Consider the following 24,244-nt stretch of genomic DNA (forward strand, 5'->3'; position numbering starts at 1 on the left):
AACATTTTTTAGCTTGAGACTGGATGAGGAAGGAATGCAGAAAAGCAAAACAAAACACTAAGATGGAATTGGATCACTTTTAGGATACAATTTTACATGATGTGGCCAAAGCAGTGGAGGACTGAATCAGCTGATTCCTTCAGTCCCAAGCTCCAAAAATCCAACTAGAACTAAACTTTCTGCTTTATCTACCTATGTTAGAGGAAGTAATTTTTCAGGTTCCTCTCTGCACACACTATTGATTTAATTAAACTGTTATGGAATATAGCAGAGAAATAATTAGGAGATAGATGCTACAGCACTACAATTTACCCCTGTCCCCGACATGAAAAGAGACTATAGCCAGAAAAAACTTTACAGAAGCCAGTAAGCGTCTTCATCTGTCTGCAACATTCTGTGAAGCTTGGCAGAAATGTTCAAGGCTGAGATATATTCCCTGTTTGTTACTGCCTCAGCATCTGACCTTGTGAAAGGGGAAAGGGATTTTTTTTATTCCACTGCACACAGTTATTTACATTTGGCTGTCCAGTCTAATGTGTATCCATTGTGTCAGATAAAATGAGACTGTTGAAAGGAAATCACAGAATACAAGCAAGCATGTATATGTATGTATGTATAGATATAGAATTATGTGCATATTAATACCTTTAAAACAGCCTGTGCTTCATCTTTGCCCTTAAGGTTGTTCCTTTTCTACTGTTGGAGTTAAAAATAGAATTGCTGATATTTGTGAGGAAAATTTCTAATTAAGTATGCCAATGAAAAAAGTCCTACCTGCAAATGCTAATGAAAGAAGACTGATAATTAATTCCAAAGATAGGCATTCCTATTAAAATAAAATGCAATTGCCTAATTCTTTAAAAAGAAACTACTTTAATGGAGCAATTTGTTCAACACCACAATGAATATGATTTTTAATCCTATCTGTGTTCAAAATCTTACCTAAGTTTTTAAATACTATTTGAAATCACAGCTGGAAAAGTGCACACTAGTAGTTTGCTTGATTATCACTATCCCCTTTTAAGGCCAAAGCTGAGGACACAAATTTCCCTTATGCCTTTTCTCACACCTTCTCCAGCTTTCTCAAAAGTTCTTCTATGCTCAATAGAAAATGCTGATGGACAATTACCTTTAGAAAATGAGACCTCTTTAATGTTGATCAAATTCAAGTAAGACTTAAAGGATATCTATTAACTATTGTACATTTTATATTTTACCAGTGCTAGGTACAAACTGGCTTTAGAAGAACCCTTGTGGTATCGCCATGCATAAAAACTGTGGTTCTGCGACCCCAAAGCTCTGCCCAATCTCTACCACCTTGCCTTAGTATTTCTGTGTTCACATTACACCAATTTCTTGTACACAAATAAAACAAACAAAGAATCAAACAATCAACTCCTTTGAATTTTGTGTGGAAGCTTTGAATAGGATCAATTTCTCCATCATCGCAAAGCCAAATTTTCTTCACTGCCATTTTGAGTGAATAAAAGGCAGTAACACATATTCTAGCAGTTGCACAACCTTCAATGAGAAATTGACATTTCTCAAATCTACCCCTTCATTAAAATTAGGGATAGAGGCAATTCCAGTGGGAATAGCAGGTATTAAACTGAGATTAAGATCCATATGTACATTATAATGGCAGATATAAAGGAATGGAAAAACCCATGAAAAACACAGAGTCAAGTTCAATTGGTGGGATCATGCAATAGGTCAAAAAAATCTACAAGAACTTTTTAATTTGAATTAATGGCCAAGACTTTTAAATGTCGCCAAAGAACACTATCATGTTTTAGAAGACAATTCCCTGGAATTACCATTACTCAGTTAAAATCTTTCATTCATGAGAGAGTTATGACAATAATTTGGGAAAAAACTTTCCTGTTTTGCTTTCTATTTGCTCAAGATGTTTGAAAGCGTCCGAGCTGGTGAAAAATTATGTTTTCTAAATTGTAAAATGGGATAATTTTAAAGTTACAACATATAATTACAATGTAACATAATAAGAAAAAGAATAAATCATTACTGTGCAATAATATAGAATGTAAACTCTAAAGTATTAAGTACTTAAAGGAAATTCTAAGGGGAAAATAAAGGTTTATTTCTATTTGGAAGAAATATTTGCAACCTTCCTATCTCACTTTATTGAAGAAATTAAGATGTATAATTATTTTGTGGGTGGATGCTAAACTGAAGAGATATTTTTTGTGGAATAGTGTGTGGAAGATGTGTTGTGCTGCTTCTTGTGCACATTTTCATACATGGATCTGGGTCCATGTCTATATTAATTCTCTTTATCCTGGTAAATCCAGGCTTGGCATTACTAGTAACATCTCACCAGCTTGGCCATAGACAAACACCACGGGCCTCTGGAGAGGGGCTGTCACATTTGCTTTACCTTGGGTTGGCATGGCTTGTGTGGAGAGCTTGGTTCCAGCTTTGTGTCATCTTGCTTAGCCATAAGAGCTCGAGTGACCAGGTGCCACACTCAATTGGTTTTGGTTTTGCTTAGCTTAGTATCCTTTTATAGCATTACATAATTTTTGTTAATGCTGGTGAGGTAGGTCAAACTAAATGAATTCAAACTCTTTTAAGATAAAATGAAATCAAACTACAGTGAATCCTCAAATTTATTTCAAGAGTATTTATTTTATCTTCATTACAGAGCCTAATACTTTGTCACATTTCTTTGGCTTTCTAGGCAGACACCATACAATGAAGTAGCAGCTGGTTTTTGGTTTTATTTTTCAATATGCAATGAATACATCTAAGTTTTGTTAATGACATAGAAGAATGAATCTTACTCTAGAAATCATCTTCCAAGATAGCCTTTTAGTTTTAAATAGGGTCTTCTCCACTACTCTACTGCAACAAAGAAACCTAAATGATTCCTAATTTTATATAATCTAATGTTTTCATTAACATTCATATTAAGGCAATGTTTAACATACCATATGGAAATTATTTTCATTATTCAAAAATCCATTAAAAATACATAACAAAAAGCTATTCTTATGTCTGGAGTTTTACAACTATACAAAATAGTCCCTCAGAGACACATCAAAGTCTTATTTTGAAGAACAATGTTATGCTTCCATTAATACAATGTTTACAAAAATCATGCTAATGCTTTAAATATGTCTTTAACCTTCTTGGATTGCTGTATATGATAAAGGCTTCTATATGAATTTCTAAAACTATGCACTTAATCACAATCTAGAAGTACAACATCTAGCCATATAATCACAGCTAATGTGTGTTTTTCTACAGATGCTGTATAACTCTGTACATTTTTGTAAGCCAAACTTGTATCACAACCTTTAAAAATGAAATTAGGGTATTTCCTAGTGTTTTGCTGCTGCAGATGAATTAATTTACCTCACCATCACAATGTCTTAATAGCTCTCATTTTCTTCCTCCACCTTATTTCTTGGCTCTGCTCACACTTTTGCATGAGTTATGATCTGACCCTTCACTTAATCAATTCAGGTCACACGACAGGATTGGGGCGGGATGTGGAGGGTGAATATTTTTCTGCTGACTTAGTAAGTGACTCAGAGGAGAGACTGTGACTGTTAGGACACTGCAAGGAAGCCACTCAGATAACCTCAGGAAGCAGGATCAAGTTATTTTTAGGAGCAGTAAGTAATTTGTTCAGCTAAGCTGCATCACAAAAGTCACACTTTCTGAAAGACTTTCAGAGAAATAAAAATCTAATTCAGTGGTAAAAAACTAAGATACTTTCAGGCAGTCTGTCTTGATTATTCATTTAATGTTTACTCTTTTTGCTTTCCATGCATCTTTTTTTTTTTTTTAATAACATCAACTCACTACTTTATAGTTTAAAACTGAGCAGTTTTTTATCCCTTTTTCATTTGACATCAGCTGAAGCGGATGAGTGCTTCTCTGCCCAAAGATAAACTAGAAGAAGACTAAAGCAACAGTCTGTAATTACTCAAAATAAAGATACATGAATGGACTAGTCAATGTATAATAAGTAATTATAAAACAAATTTAGGACAAACTTGATGTTCTGTGCTGCCATGTTACTGAGTTTGGAGCAAGAGCTTTTAAACCGAGATTTCAAGACTGAATCTTGAATTTGAGGTAGACAAGAGTGAAAAATCATCAGCTCTTATCTGGATATAACAAAATATATGGATATTACCTTTAACATACTGTATAAAAGCTCTTAACATCTTCTGTCTGCTAACCCAGTGATTTGGTCAAGTTTTTTGTTTGTACTACACACATTTGTCCTGAGACCCCTTTGGTATCCAGAAAACAAATACCTTGCAAAACTACACCAAAAATCTTTATCTCCTTCCAAGTCCTGTGAAGCCATAAGGCACCAAAGAGAAGCATTACAATTTGTTGCTGGGTTTGTCAAAAATGCTCTCATCAGCACTCATAAACAAAAGTGCAGGGAGGTATTTCGGTTCTATTGATTATGCCTTGACCACGCTGCTTGCCACTTTCACACAGCACAGACTTATCCAAGCATGTTGGCATCCAGAAAGATTATCCATAAATTCTCCATTACCAAACTCCTTCATAAATCAGGAAGCTACTGGGTATCATTGATTTCCACTAAAAATTTTTCTGCTGTTTTATGACTATTAAATTTCACTAATTTAAGTACAGCATCCAAACGTTTCATGCTTCAAAAACCAAGGGCCACCATTCAGAAAAACAGAGAAAGAAAGAGAAAGCAAGACTCAAGGAAGAGGCTAATCTTGGTACTTACGAAAAGCTCTGTAGAACTCTTCTAGATCCAGGTGCTTGTCACTGTTATAATCATCATATTTCAGCAAATCGAACACGGAGCAGTCAGACGGTTCCTTGCCAAGCTCATCCCGTTTTATTACCTGACAAGAAAATTATAACCATGAAATTACATTTGAGCTCTTTGAGTTCTCTGGTATAATTAATTGTTTCTAATAATCATTTAATAGATCATTTTAAGGTTGCTGTGGGGCAATGAACTGCAGCTGTGTAAAGTCAGGGATTTTCAGCTACTTTGTAATTATTTATTACACTTTTTAAAGTTAATACCTTTAGGACAGACTCTCTGAAATTACAGAAAAGTTTTTTAGAATATACACAGCATATAATGGAGACAGACTGAAGCACTATAAAGACACTGGGAATTTTAAAGTTAATTTTACTCTCTATGTACACGAATGGGGACTAGGAAACATTCAAATATACCTAAAATATTAATTTCCCAAGTATAAATGACATAATTTCTTTTTCCTCTAATTTCTAACCTACAGAAACCAAATGCAGACACTTCCAAAAATAGCTAATACAAACTCTTACTACCCTACTAATTGCATCAAGTTCTTCAGGCTTTTGGCAAGCCTATTATCTTACCAAAACCTGTTATATAACTAGCTGACCTGAAAAGGCTCCTGTTTCTCAGTGGGGACACATTCAATTTGTAAATAGATCAAAATTAATAGCTGTTAGATTTTTAACTCTGATGAACTTATCCCAGAGAAACATTCTTTAATACATGCACCTTTTTGTTTTAGGTCTGTGTATGTCATAGACATCTACTTAGATTCCAGCTGAGGAATTTTTAGGATGCTGAGAGGAATTTAGAATTGTCTTATTATATAGGGCATGTATTAGAAGTGCTACCTCATAACTGAAAGAGCCCAAACTAATGCAACTTTTCATTGCAATAATCCACAGTTTCCAGTTTTATATTAAGCACTGAAAAAAATTTAACTGCAGTTAATTTCTAGGTAAAATAATTACTCTTCCAACCCTTTTTCAGTCTCCTATGATAATTGCAAAACGACTATTATATTTGTATCAACAGAGAATATCTTCTGAAAAAAAAGGAATACAGGGGCTTTTGTGTTTCAGTTGTTCTGCAAAGGAATTTGTCCAGTTACTATTCAAGTAAACACAAGATACCTAAAAGAATAATAGGGAATAACAAGAGCATTAGAGGGAAAGACACAAACATTTTATGCTACCCGAAGTCATTTGCTACATAATAATATAAAAGCATTATAAAGGATAATCACCTTTTTAGTACATTAGAGAGTATGAAAACCATTTACAAAGATAAGAAAAATCACTACAAAACCAGCTTTTGCTATTATCAATTAAAAATACATACTATGCTACCTGAATATTAGTGCTAACTACCTCCCATCCTTTAAAAGCCTTTTTATTGAGCTCACATTAAAGTGAATTAAGAAAATACAAAATTGTATAGATCTTGCAGCTGGTACATAAAGGACAAAGTGTATTCTGGGAAAATTAGTAACTCTAAACCCATTACAGTTATACAAGAAGAACTAAATATGTAATGGTGTATACTGGAAACTTCAGCAATCACTGAAATTTCAAGGCCATGAATATCCAGTATGAATACTCTCATTGTTTCATTGTTTTAAAAGCTTCCTTTCACTATCTTCAATTGTACAAATAAAAAATGAAATTTTACACCTAAGGTTGAAGAAAACCTTTTTTAAATCCCCTAAGCACCTGGCTTTACAGTACCACATTTTAAATTTAAAATTAACATTCTCAGCTTCCATTCTTCAAACTAAAATCTGTTGTCTGTTCAAATTGACCAAGAATAAATGAAAAGTAACTTTTTTTTTTTTAAATAATTTAAAAAATATTGGGTAGAATGATTCTACTATTTCAAATACTGATACTACAGACAGGTATATGTTATCATCCTGGCAATTACTTAATTTTTGTCTACAGCAAATCTATCACTTTGATTACAGATATAATAGTCAATGCTTTTTTTTGTACAGACATTTTTATGCTGGTGGAATTCTTTGGAAAATATGCTCACTGCTGATTAACTGTCCAACCTGTGAGTCTGTGAGGATAGATTTTAGAAGATGCAGAAGGGATTTCATATGATAATTAATCCTAATTATCTGTGTCTGTGATTTCCTTCTATAAGAGCTGTTCCAACCTGAATTCTCTTGTGCAGGATCTAGCCATCTCCCAGTTTTCCAACAGGATCTGTGGATCAGATCAACTCTGTGATCAGAAGAAAAATTAACCTTCACAGAACTTTTGGGTTGTTGGTTGGCTTTTCCTTTTGAAAAGGAAGGAGATTAATATTCTATCATGAGATATGGCTCAGAACCAGGTACAATTCAGGATGTGGGGGTTTGGATTTGGAAAAATTACCCGTTTCTGTAGCAACTTGAAGTGCAGATCAACTGAGATATGAAGTCACAAGCCATATGACACTCCAGCAAAGCCAATATGACTGCCTGACAAATTAAGGCTGCAGACTCATAGAAGTTTTTTGCAAGGCCTTACTTCAAAGTGTAGGATAAACAGAATAAAATTTTGTATATATGATACACCACCATGCAATCACACTTGTGTTTCACAGATGATCCAACAATATACCTTAGATTTTCAATTCTATTAATCTATTAATTTCTGTCCATGGAGAAGAGTAAAATACAAGGAAACTGTTTCTTGAGCCAATTCTTTAAATGCAGGCTGTCTACTCCTTGGTTAACCTAAATGATGATTTCTTAGTGAGACAGAAGAAAAAATACCAAAATTTTTAGCAAGTCACAACCTAGAAATAAAGTAGAGAGGCTAAAGCCTGAGTAGGATTGTCTTCACAATTTTATGATTGCGCCATACAGGTCAAACATGGATTATTTTATTTCCAGTGTTTAAGTTGAAAATTCATACCAGAGAAGGTTCACAAATACTTATGCCCACAATTTTTAGTTTGAATTTGCATAAAGACAATGAAGCATTTACTTTTAATATTGTAAACTAGTAAAAGGCAGAATATACAGCAAAACTTTTCATGGTTCATTGTGAAACCCTACAAATACTGAAAACGTAGAAACTTACCTACATTTTCAAAATAAATATGTCTTTTTCAGAAAATGAAATTTATCAATTGGAATTTAATACTCTTTGAAACATGGAGGAAGGATTTGCATTTTCTGGAAAAGATTAAATGTCTAAAAGATATAGCCCACAATTTTCTATTTCCTATGAAACACCATACTGTCACCTCAGTTCAGAGGCTCTCAGAAATTTAGTCAATCTCCAAATTTTAGAAAACTGGGAAAGTTAATCTGGTTTAAAATTACAAACTGCACATCAGAACAGATTGTTTCATTCCTTTTAATCTGATTTCTGACAGTCAAAATGAAAAAAAATATGTGGATCTTCTGAAACTAGACAACGAATAACATAACACATCCTTCCTTAGCCCACCTTCCCTGAAGTGGTGGACGGATTTTTGCTTGCCTGTGATTAATGGTCTTTATGTACCTCCCTCCCCAAGGAAAATGCTGCATAAATACAATTACAAACAAAACCTCCCTTTAAATCAAATGTGGTCACTCAGTTAACATGCATTCAACTTTCCTAAAAACAAGTACCTCATCACAACAGTGCCACTCAGTGCTCGATGAAACACCTAGTACATCAAACACCAGGCATTGTGAGAACTGTGCTCCAAATTAATTCTGACTGCATAAGAGGGGGTTCAATTACTTGTTTCACCATCTTCCACAGCAGTATAACTTTTTACAAATTAAAATAATTGATTAATAATTAAACCAAATTGATAATAAAAGTTGGTAAATTGTTCCTTGCTTTAGCTTTTGTTAATCTAGGTAAATCAATTTTCCTTTAATTTACCACCAAGTCCTGTAGGGCAGCAACACAATCCTCTATTTATAGTAGTGTGATACCTTTGATATATGTAAAGATATAGGACTTGTGCATCACAGAATGATGCAGAGATCCCCAAGCAAATAGATACCAGAACTGCTAAACCCACAGCTATTGCCCTTCAAAGGCATGTGTTCAATTTCATTTAAAGGTATTACCTCATAACTATCCCAAACTGATCAAGTTACATAGCTCAGATATGAGATGCCTTTCTGCAAACTACTCCAATGAGAGGCACATTTCTTGGCCTTTCCCATTCTGCATTTAGCAGAGGAAAGACCTAATCTGACTCAGAAGATGTAAATGTGTCCTTAGGTGTCTGCAAATATAATGCTACAGCTGCCTAGCTCACAGTATAAGAGCAGAATAGGTATTAGGGCCACACAAACAGGCTGGATAAAATTCTACATCTCAGAACTAAACCTGGAACCCCCATCACTCTGAGACTGTGGCTCTGGACTTAACCAAGATAAAACAATGAGTGCAAACAAAATCCTACATCACTGTGCCCACTTCCAGTTAGCACCAGTCCTTGAATCTTTTCAAGAAATGAAGCTTGCTCCTGCTTCCTTCACAGCCTGCACGAATATAACGGGAAATGCTGCTACTTGATAAAACCAAAGCCACCTAAGAAAGATCAAGATGCTGGAGTTGGTATGATGTTCACAGTGTTTGTAAGCTTTATCTCAATACTACTCCCTAACAGAGTCTTACATTCCCCCAGTTTGAAAGTTCCATATAGGGTTCTTAGATTTATTTTGAACCTAGAATTGAATATAGCACATGTTTAGTTTTTTTCCTAGATTATTGATAGCAAAAATAGATAATGCAAGCTAAATAATATGTCCCTAATTAATTGCAGAAAATAAAAAGAATTATAACTCAACATAGAAAATTTTCTTCTGCCTATGTAGTGAAAACCAAAGTTGATTAAAAACACAAAGAGGAGATAGAATCATTATGCCTTCTCTGAGTTCCAAGCCCTCCAAATAACTCTTAATAACAGCACTGATTAGATGCAAAATCAGAAATCATGAAGGTAAAAATTTAAAAGCCAAGGTCCAACCAAGTATTTTGATCAGGTTAAGAAACAAATTCTGACAGAGAGATGCAATTTACACAAGTACCTCTGCAAACAAGTCACATGAAGTATTGGCTAGCTTAAAGTGCAAAAGTATTATCATTAATACAGAAAGAAAACCAAAATAAACTTGTTTTTGCAGAAGTAAGGATGAGTTTTTATAGAAATGTAATGTATTTTCATTTGTCCTACTTTAAGCTGGTAAGTAAAAGAAATGTATTCAGGTATTTGAAGTTACAGATACCAGTTCATAAATAAGGATGTTAATTTATTTTTTTGAATCTAAAACCTGATAATTGAAATGAGGGAAAGGAAGGGGAAGAAAAAAATAATAATTATTATTATTATTATTATTGTTACATATTCAACTTGCTTTCAGGCTATGTCACTTATCTTTTCTGTAAAATTTTGCATTCTTAGATCACTAGTGTAGGAAATCAATAAAAAAACCCCCTCTAAGTCAAATCAAGTATAAATTATTTCAGTTCACACACTTCTACCTTCAAAAAGAACCTTGAATTTCATTGTTAAGCAATGAAACATTTTTAGAGCCTATGCATCTTTCACTGATGGCAACTAGAAAAGGCTTACTGCTTATAAAATGGCAGTTCCACCATAGTAGAATAACTGCATTCATAACTGGAAAAACACATTTTATTCCCATGCCTACCCACAGCACGTCTGCTCTTTTTCCTCTTCTATACAGCAAAAACAATATACAGTAATCAAGCAGTCTCCAGTGAAAGAAACACTGGTATTTAATTTACAAATTTTTATTAAATTTCAGTTTGGTTTTGCATAAGATAAAATAGATAAACAAATGAGTCTGTTAACAACTGAACAATCATTGCTAACCAGAAGATTCAGTTATCTTCCATTATTCTGGATTCATTTAAAATGTGCCAAAGTGCTTTAAAAACAAACCAAACTTTCAAGGAACCACCTCACCTTACTGGAAACCTTGCAGATATGTTGCTCAGAGATGATGAAGATGATGAGAATCCTGCCTCTTTCACAGTTCTCAGTTTGGAAAGATAGATACTCTCTCTGGTTAGTACCTACTTCTCAAAACAGAGTGGTCTAAAAGGTTGAATTGGTAAGTCCTTTTAAAACCAAGCCACATCTCACTTGCCAATACAGGATTTGGAAACTAAAACATTAAATGAGTCAGATGCAGTGATTAAAGCAGTCAAGGCAGAGAAGAATTTATACTGGAAAAATAAAAAATCCATTGAGCCTGCAAGCAGCTATGCAACCCCACTGTTTTCCTATTACATTTACACAATGAATTGGAGTTCAAATTCTTTTTTAGCTGCAATTCTGTATTGGACTACAAAGCCATGAAAAATATTATACCCAGATGCTAGAACTGTTCAAATAGTAAAAAAAAAAATATATAGTCTTTCAATTTTTAATGTATTGCTATCTTTCTTGAAGTATTAAAAACCAGACCAAACAAAAACCACAAAAAAAACCCTAACAAAAACCATACCGAACAAACAAAAAAACAACTCCAAAAACCCCAAACTTTTCTTACTATTTGAAATAGGTTTTTTTTTTAAGAAGAACACTACTTTTGCTTTTTTGGGGAGAAAAATACTTGTTTCTCTTGCATCGTGATGCAAGTTCAATAACCTTATGACTTTTGTTCCAAAGTACATCAATAAAATTGGAATGCTGCTGTCACCATTTCCAATCTCCAACTGATTCATTTCAATTTTACATTAGGCAGGATGTCTATATGGACACCTATGAGATAATAAATGCAATCCAAGGGCCTGATTGCACTGCAAGATTGACGAGATGTAAAATTTAAGATGCACTATAAACTGAAATTCAATATTCACGTGAACATAAATTAACTCAGGAGTCCTTGTTTTCCACAACAAGTATGTTGCCTTTCATATCCCCTTAATATGATTACACTAAAAATGCAGACAGGAGCTATTATTTATGACAACTCTGCAGATTTCAAAATTTTGACTGTGACCACAACTTAGAAAAATTCTCCTAATCCAGAGAACATTTTCAGGAGTACAGTAATGTCTCCCTGTGGATGGTTGACCCTGACTGGATAATGAAAGTTTCATGGGCCAAGATAAAGTGAGGGAGCAATCACTCACCAGTTTCTGTCATGGGCAAAACAGACTCAGCCTGAGGACAAATTCACTGAATTCAATACCAATCAGACAAGAGTAAGATAAATGAGAAATAAAACTAAATATTAAAAACTCCTTTCCTCCAAGGGGCTTAACTTCACTGAAAATATTATCTATATTCACCCTCCCCAGCAGAGCAGGGGGACAGGGAATGGGGGCTGCAGCCACTTCACCACATGTTCTCTTTTCTACTCCTTCCTCCTCTCAGTCTTCCCCTCCTCCAGGAGACAGTCCTCCATGAACTGCTCCAACATGAGTCCTTCCCATGGGATGCAGTTCCTCGTGACTGCTCCAGCATTGGTCCCTTCCAAAGGGAGAAGTCCTTCAGGAACTGACTGCTCCAGCATCGGTCCCTCATGGGGAGGGGAACTGAGCCCCTTGTTAAACCATACAGTAACAAAGCACACAACACTAACAATGAATTTACTTTACATTCATCTGTAGGTTGAGTAATTTGATGTTTCTGCAACGAATTTTAGCAAAAGCAAAACCCACGTATTTGGGGTTTAAGGATGACTTGTTTCCATACTTGTGAAAAAGAGCTTCTTTACATCTGCCATTATAAATTCCTCTTTATAGGAAAAAAAAGTATGTTGGGAAAAGTATGCATAGAAAGTTTGAAAACACAATAATGGAAGATTTTTAAATTATTTTAAAACTATGTTTAACACACACATAAAAAGGAAAAGTATGCATGTAGAAACTTAATAAAGAATTAAATATAGTTTGCAAATCTATATATGTGATTCCTATCTATGTTATCTAGTCATACAGTATATTCATAGATAAATTATAATTTGTAAGATATATACAGGCATCAAAGTCCCTTAAAAGCTGAAGTTCTGAAAGACTCTAAGAGCTGCTGGAAAAATCGATATTGGAAAAGTACAGAAAAATATTTTTAAATCAATCTTTTGAAATAGTGCATTAGTAGCTGACATGACACCTATATTTGCAATCACCGTCTGGTCCTTGGAACTGCAACTAAAATTTTCAAAGTTAGCAGTATGGAAATGATAACTCCAGCATATTTCATAACACTGCCATGGAACACTGCCATATCCATGAACAGGATAATGTTCAACACTCACATCTAAAAAAATCCTGTTTTTTTTTTAATTTTAATCAGCTGCCTAATATTAGACTCATTAATACAGTTTAGCCATGATTAGGTTTCTCAAACACATACCTCTAGTAAATCAAGGTACATTTGCCCTCTCAACACTTTAATAGAATCAATCCTTTTAGGGAGATTAAGGTTAGTGCTGCTATGCCTACCAGAGTGGCAATTACTGGTTTAGATCTGTTATTTGTTAAAATTTGCTATTTAGAGACCACCATGAACTCTCTTGGCAAGATTTCTTCTGTACTTCTCTAGCCTTAGCTAAGATAAAGCAGGAACGCTTCTTTAGTATTACAGAAGTGATTTACCTCATTATTTTAATTGTTTTCAACTTCTACAATATATCTATACACTTGGACTTGATGATAGTGTGCTGTGGATAATTAAACAACTCATGGTCACAGCAGCCTGGAGTGTTTTAAGACACTGCAGTATATTTCAAAGCATTCTATTCAAACTTCTAAATAATCACTACAAAATTTCTAAATAATATCGCCATTCAAAAATTCTCAAATGAAGTTTTCCATCTCAGAGACTCACATTTTCTAAATTATATTCCCTCTGTACATGTCCTGAAAAAGACATCTGAATGGTCACTGTGCTAATAGAAACAAAAATTAAACCTTACCTGAGATAACTCATTAGTATCCACAAGTCCATTGTTGTCTGAATCAAAATAATTGAACATTTGATCTGTAAGAAGTTTCTTTAATGCCATTTTCTCACCAACAGACTTATCTTTTGATTGAGCAATGTATCTCTGGTTTTGTAGTTTCAGTAACATATTTTTCACTTCACTGTATTCAGTAGGCTTGCATTTATCCCCTGAAAAGAAAATACACAAAAGAAGACTATTTGGAACTTAAATTGTAAAGGTAAACAAAACAAAACCAAAACATGAAAAAGAACACAGTGCTACAAACAGGGTCCTTTTAAAAGATGAGAAATTAATTCTGTAGTAGTTTGAACCATAACATCCCTTTGTCTGGATTTCAAATTAAAACAAAAGCAAAGTATTGCAGTTTTAGATATTTTCTTAGACAAGGTTTTCTTTTTATAGAAACTGTTGGAAACTTCTATCAGTTTCCAAGCCTGTACTTTTTAAATTTATTACTTGGTAAATGTGCATCTGAAGATTTATTAAAGCTTTACCTTTAGAAAAGCTTTTCATATAAATGTAGAAATGCAATGTATGCAAAAAAACCCTGCAAATATGATAGAAAATATATGCTATATATTTCATAATAATATTTGACTTCAGAAAGCAGAAATTACTCTTGAGTGCTCATAAGCTATCTCCACCTTTTCATTTATTGGACATAGCAAGCTTATTTGAACAAGAAAAGGTGGGATTGCCAGAGGAAGAGAAAGGATATCTCTGACAAGATCTGATTTACTCCTTTCATTATCAAGTCTTCTCTAAAATGGAAAATGTTACAGAAATGTCCTGCATACAATGATTACAGTCAGTACTTCTTTTAAACCAAACCACAAATGATGTATGCCTGGTGCTCTCTTATGTCAGTTGCTGCATATTTTAAACTGGATAGAGAAAGAGTTTAAAAGAGTTTGATTGGTGTTTTTTATAAGATAATCTTGGGATTTTGAAAGGGCTTTTTATAAGATGAGACATGCAAATTTGTACCAGCCTAACACCATGTATTTGTTGCAGACATATATCAGCAGTTAGCCAATACTTAACTCCGAGCAGTGACTTCAATACTAGAGCAATATACTAATTAGCAAAGAAAGGTAATTTGCAATCTTCTTTTTAGTCACTATTCTGAAGCTCCAAGGATTTATGAGAAACAACTATTTACCTCATGGAAACTGTGTAGGCAGATTTGTTTGTAAGTGGATCTTTCAGGAATCATGTAATTTACATGTATGGGGCTGGAATTAATTATGTTGGCATATTTAATGGCATGTGCATTGTTATGGTGATACTGTGAACATGTTCACAGACAGTACAAAAGACAGAGAGGGAAAAAGTTTCTAAATGTTTCTCACTATCCGAGAAAGACTCAGATCTAGAAGAGAAGGATTTATGTATTAAATCATGGAAGAAAAAATGTTTTTTGGAATCAAAACCACTCTAGCCTTTTTCGTTTTGGTTTTACTAAATGCCAGCAACTGTTATACAGCTATTTAAGTAACAGAAATAGACAGACCCAAGTTGTATTTAACTGACAGCCTAAGCTATGCATAGTATTTGCATATTTGTCCTCATCTGCCAGGGGCATGAAGATAGAGGCCATACAATTTGAAGGAGTTGAGTTCTGCGTGACTGCTTTTCAGGGGTCTAATGCAGAAATACTCAGTAGGGAAGCATGTTTATTCCTCAGGCATTCTGAAGCTGCAGTGAGCAAACCTTGCCATCTGAAGGGATGCAGGCTCCAGGTGGTGGGGAGGGAAAAGAGCACTTAACTTGAACATACTCTAATTCATTTGGGTGGACTCCAAGAGACTGGGCCAGAAAACAAGTACCATCATCTTTGTCTCTCCTAGAAAACTTTTCTGGCTGTGGTGCCTTTGAAAAGATAGTCTGGCTGCAGGTGATGGCTAACACCATTTTGCCTTCATGGCAGGGATGCAGGGATGGCAGGGAAAACAAGACAAATCCTATTTGTTAGTGTATGGCTATCAGAGCTAGCTACCACATTCAGACTTAGCCCCTAAAATGATCAGTCTCATTCTGCAAGTTTAAAACTGTGAAAAGCTATTCTTTACAGATACAGAACATCGAAAAAGAGTCAGTTTTCTTAATATTATCTGTTAAATCATGGGTTTGTCACAATAGCATTGACAAGTTGCTTCATGTCTGAGTTTAAAAGAAAACTCACACTAATGATTTTTTTTTTCCTTCAAACACAGAACCATGTCTCTCCCTTTAATGATTGACCAAGAATTGAAAAGAGGTTTTCGTCTCAACAAAGGCAATAATGATGCTAATATTAATTTGAATATTGAAGATTATTTAATTATAAATTCTGGACAATTTATGCGCAAATTGCACAAATATTTCCATGAGCGATTTAACAAGCCATGCAAATTTAGAGGGAAAACAATTAAATTTATGTATTACATGCTGAAAAACATTGAAGTAATTAGTTGCACTTCTTACTTTTAACTCCAAATAGAGTTTATGGAAAAAAGTTCTAAAGGAAGTTTGATCATAGTCCAGGAAAGACATTTTAATGTACTTTAGAAATTAACTTTACATCTAAAACTTAAGGAAAAATGAACTGATGTATTCTGTCATAATACCTGTTCAGAGAGAGAAAGATTCAGAAAACATCTTTTCCATGACATTTCTACTTCTCTTTGCACAGCCCAAACTTCTGTAGCTACTATAACAGTCATATAAGAGCACTTAAATATTGCATTTTTATAAACTATTTATACATTTTACCAGAGGAGAAAAGTATTTGTATCATTTTTTAATATAAAGCATAAATGCTGTCTAATACAAAATAATCTGAGAGACTGCTAGTGCCACAAGTTTGGATGCTTCCTGTAGAAAAACTTCATTCACAGATTAAGCAAAGTAATCTGTTGAAGTACTATATAATATATATTTTGATCTAACACCAACCTTCTAAATATTACTATGAATTTTAGCAATGCACTTTATGCCAGTGAGAGATGAACTGTCCATTTATGATCTTAGCTAACTGCAGCTGTGGCAAACCAGGCCTCCAGAGCTCTTCTACATTAAAACCTTTCCATTTTATACATAATTGAAAGTAGTCTTTACACCAACATCTGCAATTTAAGTCCAAACATGACAGATGGATGTTACTGACAGATAAAGGAATCACAAGGAAACAATGAGAGACTTCAATGAACACAGGGCACAATTTCATTAACAAATTGCTTCTTATCTCATTGTCATGATTGCCTTTTACTGCAATATTTGAGGAAGTGTGCAGCTGATGTTTAAACTGGAGAAATGAGGCTCTATTTACAAGAGGCCCCCCCCAGGCTGGAGTAGCAGCACAGAGAGAAAAACTCAGTTGCTTTATTTATGTTGTAATTTAGTAAGCATTAGTTGTGAAATAGTTGTCTCAATGACACAAGAATGGTAAATGGGGATTAGTATGTCAACCTTTATAGTCAGGAAAAGTAATTTATGCTTAACAAAATTGAGAAAGACAAACTACTGGGAATACACTACAAATATATTACTTCCAAAAAGGCCTACTAAATTCTATATAATTAGCTACAAACATGAAAGGATACCCGACATGTACATAATTTACTAACTTAATTCCATTTTCTAGTAATTTTTTATTTCTTTTTGAACTAAAATTCCTACAAGAATAAATGGTTATTTTCTGAAAAATATCCTAGAAATTAATAATAGAAAAAGAAATAATAGAAAAAGAAAAAAATTCCTTTTCTGTTGGTTTCATTCAGGGAAAGGGCCAGTTCTACTACACAAGAGTTTTTGTCCAAAAAACCAACCAACCAAACCCAAAAAAAAAAAACCAAACAAAAACCCTAAGTAAAAAAAAAAAAATCTCTACTACGATTTATTTCACAAGTTTTCTGACACTGTCCGTGCAGAACAATCACAGAAGATGTGCAGAAACCTAGAAGTGACAGAACAAATACAATGGAATCTAAGTGCAGGTCTCCAGTTCCATATCTTGCACTTTCTGAAGCAGTGATATTCTTAGGGTTTAATTCATTCAAACTCAAAAATAGTAGAAAAATGGAAACATTTGCTGTTTCCTCCCATTCAGTGCAACAGTTTTGTAGCTGTATCTGTTACCTAGGAAACAGCTCAAAGTTAGATTTTGAGTGCTATTGTCCTTCTAGACAGCATTGAATAGTGGTATCTGCCTATAACAGAAAAAGAAGTTCTGTTTGACAATTTGTCATGCTTAATTTGTGAGAGAAAAAAGTATCAAAAATTAACTAATTATATATGCAGATGTGGGAAAGAAATATACACATTCTTAACACCTGCAGAAAAATATTAAAGAATCAGCTAAGTTAATAATTTAGGGAACACTCCTTACATCCAAAGTCAGAAATCAGATTCTTGTATTCTATAGTTTTTGAAAAACACTAATATACATTAGTGAGGAAAAGAAGAAAAGAATGCATATATTTAAAAAACACAATAAAGCAAACCATTTGATTTCTCAGTTCTTTCACCACATTCATGGTTAATACTTTAGCCTTTCTTTGCCTGAGCCACTCCATTTAGCAGGAACAACCCCTGTGTCAGAAAGCTAATATTCACAGCATGCTTATCCCTACAAAAGACAGCTGCTGAGATACAATTTGATTCTGAGCTATCTCTGATTTTGCACTGTTTCATCTCTATCTATTGACAGATTTTTATCTATACCTATATAGCACAAATGGTTTCCACTTTATTCGTTTAAATTAAAATATTTTTAGATCTTTCAGACCTGGCAGCTAGTTTTCAGGGAAGCATATCTCATATGAGCAGTTTTAAGTAATCCAAAACAGATATATACATAAATCAGGTTGTAGGAAATGAAATAGACCTGATAAGCAGCAACTTCTAATCTTCTACATTCTAAACATTTTCAGAATAATCTAATTAATGAAAACAATTCACTGCAAAATTACAATCACAAATTATATTGTATGGAGCAAACATGAGAAATTAATCCAAGATAATATATATCTATAGATATATATCTCTATACATACACACACAGTATAGAAACTATGCACACACACTCATTCATATGCACATACACATGCAGATATCTGATATCAATTCAATTTCAAACACAACATGAGGGGAAACTTGAAGGTCTTCATCCATTCAGCAATTTCTCAACATCTAGACAGGTTAAAGCATGAAAGTTGTAATCTGACTTGTAGCCCTAACAAATAAAGGGACACTTTAGACGACCAAAATTGCTTAGGTTTATCTGAAAGAAACTTCAAGTCAGATATCATTTCACAATATCTTATTTTTAAATATAAAACTCATATCTTCCAAATTTGGAGATCAAAAGTTTTGACCCTTCTTTGGTCTCCTCCCTGAAGCTCTGGACCTAGAAGAGAAACAATCTCACCTGTACAATAGAACTAAATTTTGACCTATGGCCAGAGTTTGAGGCAGGTGGAGAGGAAAGCTTTACACTCAAAGCAAATAAACAGGGATTAACATCAAAGCTCTTCCCTGTAGAAACAATTTTTTAAATTAAAAGTGAGAATTTAAAAATTTTCTACCTTTTTTTTTAAAAAACATGAGATTTCAGGCCTGAAAATTTAGGACCAACACCTGTTCAGCTTTACACATTCAGACTTAGGAAAAAAAAAACAAAAGAAAGAAAAAAAAAAAAAGACATTTTGAATTCTGTGTTTGTCTTCTGGGTTTTTGGGGTATTTTGGGGGGCAGGTGAGCTGGGTAATTTACGCACAGCAGATGTGCTGCTTTATGTCTTATTGTGTAGCATTCATCCAAACTTTCTAATGACAAATACAATTATCTAAATCTAAATTCAGCATTACTGCCAAAGTCAAGATAGTTAGGTGTTAAGGACCTCAATTACTCAGTTCTGTTGGGCAAATAGGTTTAAATAGCTGCAATATTTTTTAAGAATGTTCAACAGTGTTTTCTATTGTTACAGGATAAACATATAAAAATAGCTCCCACATAAACAAACCATGCAATTATCCAGAGACAGGCACACAAATACAAAAGTTTAAAGTTATATCTGCTATTGTCCTTGAAAAATACTTCTAAATTAATTACCATAGCTGCTATATAAAACAGAAATTAATCAAGATTTTCAAAGCCATAGTTGCACTCTGTAAATAAGGAATAATGCTGTCCTTTCCTCAGATACCACCACTTAAAACGTTCTGAACCACTGCAATATTTCAAAACTAAAATTCATAAAACAAAAGTAATAATTTCACCTAATTCCACATATTGGCACAAGTCTGGTGTCCAGACATATCTGGGGACACGTCTAAACAGCTTTTCAATGCCTAATAATCACCAGTTCAGATATACTATTCAGATCTTCCTTAGAGAAATGCCATTTAGGGTAAGAGACAGCAGAAGCTGTAATGAATTTGCATTAAGATTAACCAAGAAAGTAACTGAAAATCAGTTACAAAAAGTACTGAAATCAGCTTTTGGGGTAGTGATCTGTGTTGTTCTTCTGGCTGTTAACTCAGAGTAGTTGTTATATCACAGATCTCTGGATGGAAGAAAATAGGTCATATCAACTTTCACCTTCAAGCTGGCATTTGAAAGCTCTAGCAGGTTGGCAGTAATGAGCAAAACATCATTTTCCACAGCTGAGAAAACAGTGAATGTTGGGGTTGTGTGGATGGCATGTTAGCATCACAACCACTGTAAGCAGTGCTAGTCTAAAACTGGAAAGAGCAGGACTCTTCAAAAGGATTGACCCTTGGTAAAACAACTCAAATCCACACTGATTTCATACAGTGGTATCACTTCTCAGAGCTTCTCATGTCTTTCATGCTTACTTCGAGGTATCATGCCATGGTGAAGAAGAGATGAAAATGAGTGCATTTTCCAAATGAAGGGGTTTGGTTTTTTTCTTGTATCCAGCTCAAGCCTTTAGATCAGTTTTTCTACTTGTTTCATACATCTTAAAAGAATTGACCTTCTGTTTCATCAGTAAACAATAATGCATAACATTAACAAGATAATCTGGGCTTCCTTGTCCTCTTTAAAACAAATTTTAGAGACAAAAAGATAAAATCAGTATGTCCCAAAGGAAGGCATTATTAAAAATGAAGGTTGAGACAGAAGTTTAATGCAGCATTTTATTTTCCCCCTCTAGTGGAGTTAATGCAACCATTGCTGCTGTTAGTCTTCCTCCCACAGGGCTTAAACAATTTTTGACTTGAAGTATCTATGAAAGCTGTAAAACACTATGGGCCTATATTAAAAAAAAAAAAAAAAAAGAAGAAGCATTTCACATCCAGCAAGAAAACCTTTATGGAATGTAAGCCTCACCAGAAAAATCTATGCAGAATTCTCCTCCTGCTTCTTGAGGAGCATGTATCAGAGGGCTTTCTCTTATTAAAAACAAACAAAGAAACAGAATGCTACTGAAACAGATGAACTATAAAGTCATAATCTTCCTTTTCTCAAAAGCTTCCCAGAAATGTGGAGTATTAATAGGTTTAGGAGGGTAAGGTGTAAGGTATGAAGAGTGGGCTAAGCCTAATTAAAAAAGTACTAAAATTTTGGGGGGTGAAAGAAAAAGAAGACAGTTCTGTTGCTCCATTTCTATTTCTTCTCCACCATCACCTATGCCCACTTCTTCCTTTATCTCATCTTTAGCACAGTTGGGTTTTGCTGCTAATTGCAGAAGTTGTTACATTCAGTCTTTTGCTATAAGAAAAGGAGACTTAGTTTATGTGTGTGTGTATATATATATATGGAACCAAAAATTAACAATAGCTTGGCATCACACACACTTGTGTCTGAGTTTCTACTCAGACTCATACTTGAAGTTAGAGTGGTGTAAACAAATGCAAGAGAAAAGCCAGGCCTACCCAACCTGACTTCTATTTAGAGATGCAGTGTGAACCCTGCAAAGTTCTCAGATTATGCACAAAGTTTGACCAGTCATCCTTAAACAGTGTTTTGATCAGTTTTCTTTCACAGTCACAGAAAAGGTTATCTAGAGAAAATAGATCAATATTTGAATTGAATACTCCTGAATTCCTGTAAATATGTTTTAATACAGATGTAATTTTTATATAAATTTTATATAAAATCTCTGAAATAGGTGGTCTGGTTTACATATGGAAACATGACAGTGATCATAAGATACCATGTAACACTTTAAAATATGGACTTGCAACCTGTCAACTAGTATGTGCCACAGAGCAATTTTGGGTACATCTATCCCCTCACAACAGAAGATGTAAACTGACAGTTTTCATTCTATATGTCTCCTCTTCACAGATAAATGAAGAGAGGTTGTGTAAGGTTTCAAAATATGTGACCTGCAAAAGGGATACAATTCTTGTCTATTTGTACAAGTGTTACACCCACATCTGCTGTTTGTATTTTCCTCCTTTCAAACTTTGACTTTGAAGTAAAAAGGCTTCCAGTCTCTAAAATCAAATTCTGAATGAGAAAGGACATTATAGGCTGTCTTTTGGGGTATTTCTCTTTAGGGGGATTCTCACCTCACACCATACTAAAATGCTCATCACCACCACAAATTTTTTAAAGTTCCTGCACAGTCTTGAAGCCATACAGGTCGGGCTGCTTTATGGAGAAGGAGCCATGAGAGCAAATGCCAAGAGCAGAGACTCTTTCAGTGACTGAATTAAACTCACACCTGCATGCTAAAAAGACCCTTAACTGTGAAAGAAAACTAGTGAAAAGGGCCACGTTTTCCTCAAAACTATTAAAGAAATCATTGTATTCAGATTCTTCCTAAATAGAATGGAAAAACTAATTTTCAAAATTCCTTACCTGACCATATGATTATATTATTCTAGAATAAAATCAGCTCCAGTTTCAAATGTGATATTTGAGTTACTCCTGTTACAAGGGGGTAGCAGCAGTGCTGGTTAACAGAACTACAACAGGAGGAAAGTAATGCAAGACGAGGCGTGGACAACACAGAAACTTCATGCACAAATCTACTGTGGAAACACATTTGTTTCAATTTTCAGATTGCTATACAACAGGTGCAAATGTCAAACAGGTCAACGAATAAGAGTAGATACATTAAACATTAAATGCAAATGAAAGTAACCTCCTTACATGTGATGTTGCTATTACAGTTCCAGAGAAAACACATTGGGAAATTATGTCAGAAACAGAGTGTGTACATAAATATGTATGCTTATGTGTACTAATGATAATAAAGCAACAGCCAGGTTCAAATAAGATAAAAAATAAGTTGTTTAAACCATTTAATGTTGTAAAGGTGTAAATTACCCTGTTAAGCATTGGAAAATCATATCTGCATAGTACTGCTTAAGATACCATTGCAGAACAAGTTTAGCTGCTGTAATACTTTTGTTGTTTCAGAAAAACAGGAACACAGTGGGGACACTGTAATAAAGTACTAGCTGTTTTATAGAAATAATTTGAGCTATAAACAAGTATCCTCAGTTCTTATTTTTGTACTAAATAGATATTAAATCCACAAACTCATTTAAGAAACCCTAGAAACAAACTTGATCTAAAAATTTCATCTTAGTTGGTTGCTTGAAATAGCAGGCACTGATTTGATTTAGATAAAATTCTCTCAATTTTATTTTCTTATATTGAACAACACCATGGTAAAGAAATTATTATTTTGAAAAAAGACATTCCTTTTCCATACATGACACAAAATGCACAAATACAATTATACTACTACTATCAGATTACTCAATGGATTTTTTCAAACTATATTCTAGTTTTGTAGACTCGTTCTAGTGGAAAAGTAATGTACAAGAAATTCATGGAGAATGCATACTGTGTAAAAACATATTTATATGCACAGAAAAGTGGTGACAACATCTCTAGTGATTCAGCCTGACTCAATTCCACATACTAGTACCAGACTTTTCTCATTGTAACTAATAAGACACACAACACAAATGTTCAAAAATCCCTGCCTAGAAATAAAAAGCACATACTAATTACTATTAGTCTTGAAGTTTTTTAATTAATGTATCCATAGGAATACAAAACTGATTTCAAGACTGATGTCTTTAGAAAAAGCAGTACATTGGAAAGAAGACTGTATGGTGATATCTACCGCACTGTGTTAATGGATGAAAATCTTATTTCAAGGATTTATGCAGGTTCAACCTAAATTTACCTCTAGACCTTACTTGAAAAAGGAAGAAGAGGGAAAAAAAGGTGAAAAAGAGCTTCAAGTTATCTTAATTCTGAGATTATTTTCAAGTTAGGTAGTTTTCAGAGCTTCCTACCAGTGACAAGTAACCCAAATTTAGTCTGTCATCTGACTTGGAGTCTGAATTCTATCTTTTACAACCAAGGGGTACCACAACATTCATGTAATAGAGGCAAGGAATGTTATTGCTGCTGTTATTGTTATTACTACTAGGGCTAATACTACTATTATTATTATTATTCCTGCTCTGAGAAAAGAGTGGGATTAAATAGTAAGAGTAATTATGTTTACAAGACATTCCAGTAGCTCTGAAAAAGTAGGCTTT

General features: G+C 34.0%; 1 protein-coding gene across 1 annotated transcript in view; it reads right to left on the reverse strand.

Moving 5' to 3' along the window:
* FSTL5 (follistatin like 5) overlaps nucleotides 1–24,244 on the reverse strand; it is a 269,724-nt gene that overhangs the window by 113,230 nt on the left and 132,250 nt on the right. The window contains exons 5-6 of the mRNA XM_059844470.1: nucleotides 13,695–13,891; nucleotides 4,748–4,868 (exon numbers count right to left, since the gene is read on the reverse strand). Of these exons, the coding sequence (XP_059700453.1) occupies nucleotides 4,748–4,868; nucleotides 13,695–13,891 (318 nt within the window). The remainder of the gene's footprint in view (nucleotides 1–4,747; nucleotides 4,869–13,694; nucleotides 13,892–24,244) is intronic.

Source organism: Haemorhous mexicanus, chromosome 4 (genome assembly GCF_027477595.1).
Source record: "Haemorhous mexicanus isolate bHaeMex1 chromosome 4, bHaeMex1.pri, whole genome shotgun sequence".
NCBI lineage: Eukaryota > Metazoa > Chordata > Aves > Passeriformes > Fringillidae > Haemorhous > Haemorhous mexicanus.